Here is a 9,823-nt window from a genome sequence, read left to right as displayed (position 1 = left end):
CCTGGGCTCAAGCGAGTCTCCTGCCTCAGCCTCCCAAGTAGCTGGGACTACAGGCGCCCGCCACAACGCCTGGCCATTTTTTGGTTGCAGCCACCATTGTTGTTTGGTGGGCCCGGGCTGGGGATTCAAACCCGCCTCTATCCTCAGTTTTAAGTAGAAAATACAGCATGTGATTTGTATTTAATAAAAGTTTGTTTACCAAAAGAAAATTGGAGAAATTATAGTCTGGGGTGCCAAATTTCCTAATAATAAAAAGTAATTCTGTGAAATTTCCTTATTAGTCTCCATTTAGGTGACAAAACAGGTACCAAGAAAAAAGAAATTGTGTGAATAAAAACAGCATTATTCAGTAAGTATGAAAAGCATTATGACAAAAACAGTTAAACATACTGAGTTAAAATGATTGGTATCATTCTGATAATTTCCTGTTCTTCAGAGAAGCAAGTGAGATGGCATTGAGTAAGATAGAGCTTTGTGGTCAGGAAGTCAAAGCAAATGTCAGCATTCTCTCTACAGTGGGTACATAAGTTAATGGAAAAAAGTGGTGAATGAGTTTTTTCTAAAGTAGTATTTAAAAACCATTTTAGGAGGCAAAGGCTGGTATATTGCTTAAGTCCAAGAGTTCGAGACCAGCCTGAACAAGAGTGAGACCTGGAGAAAGGAAAAGAAAGAAAGAAAGAAAAGAAAGAGAAACACATTTTAAGATAAGCACAGTATTCTACACCAAAAGGGAAAATGTATGTGGCAGAAATTAGTCTTGAGATATAATGTGTATATTTATTATATATTGTATCCATATATGCATACATATTTATGTACATACACACACACACATATATACTACAGATACATAAAAGCATTATACACACACAACTTCCCTTTAGATTCTCTCTGCAAAGCCCTGGATACCTTATAGAAAACAACCAGCACTAACTCCTTCTCATCACAGCAAGTATCCTAATTTTCCAATCAGACAGTGACATCAAATTCTATATTTTTTCACATTGTTCCTTTTTAGTTAATTACAGGAGTAACAGAACTCATAGGCAAAAGTCAAGGAATTCTGTAATCTCATGAGTCATAGGAACTCAGAAGTTATCAAATTAAACCACTGTTCCAATGAAGGTATTTTTCAACTATCAGTCACTGCTTGACTACTTTTTTTTTTTTTGAGACAGTCTCACTCTGTTGTCCCAGGCTAGCATGTTTGTCCTCAGTCTAGCTCACAGCAACCTCAAACTCCCAGGCTCAAGTGACCCTTCTGCCTCAGACACCCAAGTAGCTGGAACTACAGGTCCCCACCACAATACCCAGCTAATTTTTCAAGTTTTAGTAGAGCCAGGGTCCCAATCTTGCTTAGGCTGGTCTCAAACTCCTGAGCTCAGGCAATCCTCCCACCTCAGACTCCCAGAGTGCTAGAATTAAAAGATGTGAGCCACCTTGCCCAACCTTAAGTAGGTTTAAATATGATTCAAACCCATGTCATTAAAAGACAAAAAATGCTGAATTTTGAAACTTATTATTTTAAATTTGAAAAGCCACACTTAGAATTCATATTAATAATTCAGTCCAGGCATGGTGGCTTAGGCCTATAATCTTAGCCCTCTCAGAGGTCAAGGTGGGAAGATCACTTGAAGTCACTTGGAGATCACCTGAAGTGGCTTGGTACCTCTTGCGGGTAGGGTGCTGGCCAAATACACTGGGGCTGGAGGGTTTGAATCAGGCCCAGGGCCTGCCAAACAACAATGACAACTACAACCAAAAACTAGCTGGGCATTGTAGTGGGTGCCTGTAATCCCAGCCTACTTGGGAGGCTGAGGAGGAGGATAGCTTGAACCCAGGAATTTGAGGTTGCAGGTCTAATCTGACACCATGGCCCTCTAGCCTGGGCAACAGAGTAAGATTCTGTCTCAAAAAAAGGAAACAAAAGTAAGAAAGAAAGAAAAGAAATAACTGGATGGTTGCAGTGGTTCAAGCTTATAATCCTAGCATTCTGGGAGGCCAAAGCAGGTAGACTGCTTGAGCGCAGGAGTTCGAGAACAAATGAGCAAAAGCGAGACCCCATTTCTACTAGAAAAAAAAAAAAATAGAAAAACTAGCTGGGTGTAGTGGCTCACATCTGTAGTCCCAGTTATTTGGGAGGCTGAGGCAAGAAGACTGCTCAAGCACAAGACTTTGAGGTTGCTGTGAGCTATGACACCACGACACCCTACCCAGGGCAACAGAGAAAGACTGTCTCAAAACAAAAAAAAGAAAAAAGAAAAAAAAATTGCAATCACAAATAACTATAAATGTATTTATTTTACATTGAAAAATTCACATGTAGATTATAATAGTATGAACTAAGACAGTATCTTTCAAATTTCTTTCTTTTCTTTCTTTTGAGACAGAGCCTCAAGCTGTTGCCCTGGGTAGAGTGCTGTAGCGTCACAGCTGTCAGCAACCTCAAACTCTTGGGCTTAAGTGATTCTCTTGCCTCAGCCTCCCAAGTAGCTGGGACTACAGGAGCCCACCACAACATCAATAATATCCACAACACTGGATATTATTTTTTGTTGCAGTTGTCATTGTTGTTTTAGCTGGCCCAGCAGGTTTTGAACCCGCCAGCCTCGGTGTATGTGGCGGGTACCCTACCCACTGTGCTACGAGCACTGCTTCAAATTTATTTATTTCCTTCCTTTTTTTTCTTTTTTACCCAGGAGAACAGACTCATGGTGCCCTGAATATACACTCCTCCAAAATTTCTTAAAGAAATCATTTGGATTGTTAAAAACAGATTTAGGGGCCCAGACCTACAAAATTAGGACTTCCCAGGAAGATAATAATCTGTACAAAAGGTGCCCCCAGGTAAATCTTCCTAAAGTTGAGGAAACTCTTAACTAAGAGGCAAGATTCATGTCTAAGAAGTGTAACAACTTTGCACCTAGACAACCCCAGATTCATTCCTTGGTTCTACCATTTACCTACATGATCTTGAATAAGTTACTTGCCTCATTGTACCTTATTTTCTTTACCTATAAAATAAATATACTATCTCCAGGATTGTTATAAAGATTAATTTATATAAAGGGTATGGAACATAATCTTTATTTAATGCTTAATTTTACCTTCTTTCCTCTAAAAAAATGCCATATAGATTTCTCGTAAATATTAGTTTTTTCCCCCCCATCTACCAAAAATATGTAGATGTTAGGGTATGCCTATCTAACTAACAAAGCTGCTGTTGAGGCACTATTTACTAACTACTGATGTCAAGACATACACACATGTATAATTGGCTTAGTCACTAAACTATAGACCATCCTGCCAAAATGTATTTTAACTAGCTCAATTTAGTTAACTTATTCTCAACAAGTATCACTCACTTCTTGAAAAACATTCCCATTTTACCTCTAAAAATGTCACTTTATACACTTTTAAAAAATGAAGAAAATCACTATACTGCTGTCTTTTCTACTATTCTTTAATCCAAATTATGGATTGGAAATTACTTTCTCTCCAAAAAAAAAAAAAAATCCCCTTGGTGGTGGGCTGTCAAAAGCTCAGGAGTTGGAGACCACCCTGAGCAAGAGCAAGACCCTGTCTCTACCAAAAAAAGAAAACCTAGCTAGGCATTGGGATTGGTGCTTGTAGTCCCAGCTCCTTGGGAGGCTGAGGCAAGAAGATTCCTTGAACCCAGAAGTTTGAGGTTTCTGTGCACTACGATGCCATGGCACTCTTTTTATTTTCTACCCAGGGTGACAGAGTCAGACTCTGTCTTGAAAAAAAAAAAAATTCCCTAATAACTGTACCTCTGTTATGTTTCTTTCTTGTAATGAAGCCAACTCATATGGATCCACCAAAAGTCCTGTTGGGATGTACTGTTTAATTAAGAGTCGGCATGTCTGTAAGTCCTCAATGCTTTCTCCAAATTTCACTTTGATTAAAAGGTCTCTGTAAGACAAGTATATTCACAATAAATCTCTTCATTCAATTGTTAAAAGAGATAACCTAACACGATTCATATTAGTGGAAACGCTATTATTTCAAATTCATTTTCTGAAAGTAGATTATATAGTCATATTTATTCTATGAAAAAATCACCCATTAGCTCTTTCATAATTCATATCGTAAGCCACTGTACAGCATATGAGTGAAAACAGACAAAGATCAATGGGAAAGGATGGAGTCCAAAAATAGTCACACATATTTTCAATAAAGGTAGCAACATAATTTAATGGAGAAAGGACAGTCTTTTCAACAAATTGTACTAGAACAACTGGATATTCACATAAACACTGATCTCTACCTCATCCCATACACAAAAATTAATTGAAACAGATAATAAATGTAAATGTATGATTGTCCCAGCTTTCCATGTGGAGAGAACTGGAACACATTGCAGGGAATGAGCTCCAAAGCACAGTACAGTGTTCTTGCTTACGTCAGGCAACAGAGATAGACGTGTAGGGAGGCTGAAGTACTGCAAGTCACAGTATGAAATTCTAGACAGAAACTTGTACAAAAAGAATTCCAGAAATCCAGGGCGGTGCCTGTGGCTCAAAGGAGTAGGGCGCTGGCCCCATATACCAGAGGTGGCGGCTTCAAACCCAGCCCCCGCCAAAAGCTGCAAAAAAAAAAAAGTATTATTCGGTGGTGCCTGTGGCTCAGTGAGTAGGGTGCCAGCCCCAAGTACTGAAAGTGGCAGGTTCTCGAACCCAGCCCGGGCCAAACTGCAAACAAAAAATACCCGGCGTTGTGGCAGGCGCCTGTGGTCCTGGCTGCTCTGGAGTTTCTGCTGAATACTAACATACACATAAGTAAGGTATAATTCCACAAGAGTGGGCAAAAAATGATCAGGAAACTGAAAAATTCCAAAATTTCACTTAGTATTGGGAAAAACATTAAAGCTCTAACCAACCAGAACACACAGACTGAAACATTTAGCAGACCACAATTTGGTATGGCCTCAGTAGATAAATTAGCCTTAAAGACTACTTTAACATTATTTTTTATTTTATTTATTTATTCATTTAAATTTATTTTTAGAGATGTCACTCAGGCTGGAGTGCCATGGTATGATCTTAATAAGAACTTGCTGGGGCCTCAAACTCTTTAGCTAAGGGGATTCTCCTGCCTTAGTCTCCTGAGGTGCTGGGAATACGGGCATGAGCCACCACACCTGACAACCTTTCTATGCAAGAAAAGGTTAATAGGATCAAGCTGATAAACAAGCAACTACCAATAGAAAAAAAGCCCAACTTTTTCTTTTTTTAAGACAGAGTCTTACTATGTTACCCTAGTAGAGTGTCATGGCATCACATCTCACAGTAACCCCAAACTCTTGGGCTTAAGCGATTCTCTTGCCTCAGCCTCCCCGGTAGCTGGGACTACAGGCGCCACAACATCTGGGACCACCACAACGCCCGGTTATGTTGCAGTTGTCATTGTTGTTTAGCTGGCCTGGCCTGGGCTGGAACCCGCCAGCCCCGGTGTATGTGACCGGCGCCCTAACCACTGAATAACAGGTGCTGAGCCAAGCCCAACATTTTTTAAAGATCACAAAATCACACTCAACAATGTTCCTATCCAAAACATTTACAATGTTCAGCATCCAATCAAATATTACTAAACATGCAAAGAAACAAAGAAATGTGACCAATAATCAGGAAAAATGCCAGTCAATTTCTAGGTCTCTAAAAATGACAGAAGTGACAAAAGTAGTAAAAGACATTGAAAAAAATCAAATAAGTCCAACATGTTCAAGAACGTAAGAAAAATTTAAAGAAATTTAAATAAGTCCAACATGTTCAAGAATTTTCAGAAAAATGCCAGTCAATTTCTAGGTCTCTAGAAATGACAGACATGACCAAAGTAGTAAAAGATATTTTAAAAGTCATAACTAAGTCCAAAATGTTCAAGAATTTAAAGAAAAACAGGAACATTATAAGGGAAAGAAAACATGTTTTTTGAAAAACTAAACCCAACTTTAGGAGATAAAAAATACAATTTCTAAAATAAAAAGTTACCCAAATGTGAGTCAAAGCAATTAGACACTAAGGAAGAAAAAATCAGTTATTGGAGATAGAACAAGAGAAACTATTCAAACTGAAACACAGAGAGGAAAAAAGAACAGGGAGAAAAAAAGAAACATTCTCAGTGATATTTGAACAATATCAAGCGGTCTAGCATATGTATAATCGGAGTCCCTAACAAAGATGAAAGAATTTAACAACAACAACAAAAAAAAATTGAAATAGATAATAAACCTAAATGTATAATTGTCCCACTTTTCCTTCTGGAGGGAGAAAGAAAATCAAACTAAGGCATATTATTATCCAATCACTAAAAAAGAAAAAAAATCTTTTTTTTGAGACAAAGTCTCATTATGTTGCCCTCAACAAAAGAAATATACAGACCAAAAGCCTTCATGAACACAGAAATGAAAATGCTTAACAAGTTATTAGCACATCGAATTCAGTACTATTTCCAGAAGATAATATATCTTGACAAAGTGGTAGGTTTCTTTTTCTTTTTTTTTTTTTTTTGAGACGGAGCCTCAAGCTATCCCCCTGGGTAGAGTGCTATGGCATCACAGCTCATAGCTACCCCCAACTCCTGGGCTCAAGCGAGTCTCCTGCCTCAGCCTCCCAAGTAGCTGGGACCACAGGCGCCCGCCACAACGCCCGGCCATTTTTTAGTTGCAGCCATCGTTGTTTGGCAGGCCTGGGCTGGGGATTCTAACCCACCACCTTAGGTGTATGTGGCTGGCGCCTTAGCCACTTGAGCCATAGGCACCGAGCCATGGTAGGTTTCTTATTGGAAACATTAATATGCTTCACCATGTTAACAGAATAAAGAAGAAAAATCGACAATCCTCTCATACATAAGACATGGAAAAAAGATATTTGACAAAATTTAACAATCATGGAAAAATCTATCAGGAAACTAAGAACACAAGAGAACAACTGATAAAGGCTGATAAAGGCTAACCTAATTCATGGTAAAAGAGTTGGACTCTTAACATTAGGAACAAGACAAGAGTGTGCGCTTTCACCACTTTTGTTCAACATTATATTAGAGATCTTAACCAGTTCAAAAAGTTAAGAAAAAAGAAATAAAAAATAGAAAGACTGTCTTTTTATTTGCAAACCCACAATCATCTATGTAGGCTATCCTAAGGAGAAGACACAAAATCTATGGGCATTGATAAGGGATTCAACAAGCATACAGGGTACAATGTTAATATTAAAAAGTCAACTATATTTTTGTCACTAGCAACAAACTAAAAATGAAATTTTAAAAATACTCTTTACATTGGGCAGGTGTGGTGACTCACACCTGTAATCCTAGCACTCTGGGAGGATCAGGTGAAGGGATTGCTTAAGCTTAGGAGTTCCAGACCAGCCTGAGCCAGAGCAAGATCTCACCACTACTAAAAATAGAAAAACTAGCAGACATCATGGCACGTGCCTGTAGTTCCAGCAACTCAGGAGGCTGAGGCAGGAGGATCGTTTGAGGTTGTTATAAGGTATGATGATGCATGGCAGGCCCAGTGCGACAGAGTGGACTCTGTCTCAAAAAAAAAAAAAAAATACCTACTCTTTACAAAAAATATGAAGTAGGGATAAATTTAACAAAATATGTGTGAAAGACTTATGCTCTGAAAGCCATATTAAGATAAACTGAAAAAAACTAAATAAATGGAGATGCCATATTCATGGATTGGAACACTCATTAAATATTAACATATCAAGTCTCTCCAAATTGATCCAGAGTACAACAATCCCAATCAAAATTTCATGGAGTTTTTTAAAAGAAATCATCAGGTTTGGTGCCTGTAGCTCAGTGGTTAAGGCACTGGCCACATACACCGGGGTTGGTGGGTTCAAACCTGGCCTGGGCCTGCTAAACAACAATAACAACTATAACAACAATAAGAAAAATAGCTGGGTGCCGTGGCAGGCACCTATAGTTCCAGCTACTTGGGAGGTTGAGGCAAGAGAATAGCTTAAGCCCAAGAGCTTGAGGTTGCTGTGAGCTGTGATGCCATGGCACTCTACCTAAGGCAACAAAGTGAAACTCTTGTTTTAAAAAAAAAAAAATCATCAAACTTATTCTAAATTTAGATGGAAACGCAAAGGATATAGAATAACCAAAACAATTTTGAAAAAAAAAAAAAAACATAGGTAATGAATTCATGCTTCCTAGTTTCAAAACATACTACCCAAACTATACTTACTAAGAAAGCGGAGGTACACAAATGGCCAACAAGGCCATGAAAAGATGCTCAACACTGTTAGCCATCAGAGAAATGTTATTGGTCAATGGATGGATGTAAAGATCAGGAGTTGGCAAACGTTTTATATAAGAGCTTGATGGTAACCATCATAGGCTTTGCAAGCCACATAAGGTCTCTATTGTATATTTTTCTTTGCTTTTGTTTTTTAACCTTTAAAAATGTAAAAATCATATTTGGCACAAGGCTCTACAATAGAAGACAATTTGGCCTGTGAGCCATAGTTTGAGCAGAAAGCAGAAATAGATCCACACATATGTGGTAAAAAAACTTTCAACAAGGAAGCCAAGGTAATCTGCTGAGAAAAAAAGTCCTCTCAACAAATGATACTGGATCAACTGGACATCCATATGGGAAAAACCTCAATCCTTATTAAAAATATACATAAAATTAATTGAAAATGAATCATATCCCATATAACCTTCTAAAAGAAAATTTCATGATCTTGGAATAGGCATAGATTTCTTACAGGAGACACAAAAACAATGACCCATAAAAGAAAAAAATGATATAAAAGGACTCCCACAAAATTATAAATTTCTATTCTTTGAAAGATTTCATTAAGAAAATGAAATGGCAAACCACAGAGTGGGAGAAAATATTCCCAATGCATATATCTGCCAAAGGACTTATATTAAAAAAAAAAGGACTTATATTAAAATATATATATATATATATAAATAAAGAATTCTGGGGCAAGGCACAGTAGCTTGTACCTATAATACTAGCACTCTGGGAAGCTGAGACAGGTGAATTGCTTGAGTTCAGGAGTTCGAGACCAGCCTGAGCTAGAGCAAGATCTCATCTCTACTAAAAGCAGAAAAAACTAGTTGGGTGTTGTGGTGGGCACCTCTAGTCCCAGCTACTCAGCTGGCTGAGGCAAGAGGATCGCCTGAGCCCAAGAGTTTGAGGTTTCTATGAGCTATGACGCCACAGAATTCTACCAAACGTGACAAAGTGAGACTAAAATGTATTAAAAATTTAAACAGTCATGGGGCAGTGCCTGTGGCTCAAAGGAGTAGGGCACTGGCCCCATATGCCAGAGGTGGTGGGTTCAAACCCAGCCCTGACCAAAAACTGCAAAAAAAAAAAAACAAAATTAAGCCATCATTTCACAAAGGAAGATATACAAATGGCCAATAAGTGGGAGAAAAGAGGCTCACATTATCAGTCTGCAAAGAAATGTAAATTAAAACTGCTAAGAGATACCACAACACAGCCACTACAATGTCTAAACTTAAAAAGACTGACCATACCAAGATTGTCAAGAAAGTGGCAGAAACAGAACTCTAACATATTGCCAATAGAAATTTAAAACAGTATAACCACTTTGGAAAACTGTCAGTTTCTTAAAAGGTTCAACCTATCTATCATATATCCTGCAATTCTATTCATCACTATCTACCCAAAGGAAATAGAAATATGGCCACATAAAGACTCATACAGAGATGTTCAGCATAGCTTGCTTTATAACAATAGCCCAAACGCGGAAACAACTCCAAATAAATTTCAGTACTTAGCGACAAAAAAAAAAAAAAAAAAAAA

General features: G+C 38.1%; 1 protein-coding gene across 1 annotated transcript in view; it reads right to left on the bottom strand.

The window, feature by feature from the left end:
* The window catches only part of PIGX (phosphatidylinositol glycan anchor biosynthesis class X), a 29,909-nt gene that overhangs the window by 9,856 nt on the left and 10,230 nt on the right, over nucleotides 1-9,823 (bottom strand). The window contains exon 4 of the mRNA XM_023514832.1: nucleotides 3,792-3,933. Coding sequence (XP_023370600.1) covers nucleotides 3,792-3,933 — 142 coding nt within the window. The remainder of the gene's footprint in view (nucleotides 1-3,791; nucleotides 3,934-9,823) is intronic.

Source organism: Otolemur garnettii, unplaced genomic scaffold (assembly GCF_000181295.1).
Source record: "Otolemur garnettii isolate 467f Iridium unplaced genomic scaffold, OtoGar3 scaffold00060, whole genome shotgun sequence".
Taxonomy (NCBI): Eukaryota; Metazoa; Chordata; class Mammalia; order Primates; family Galagidae; genus Otolemur; species Otolemur garnettii.
This window is presented reverse-complemented; position numbering and strand designations above follow the sequence as displayed.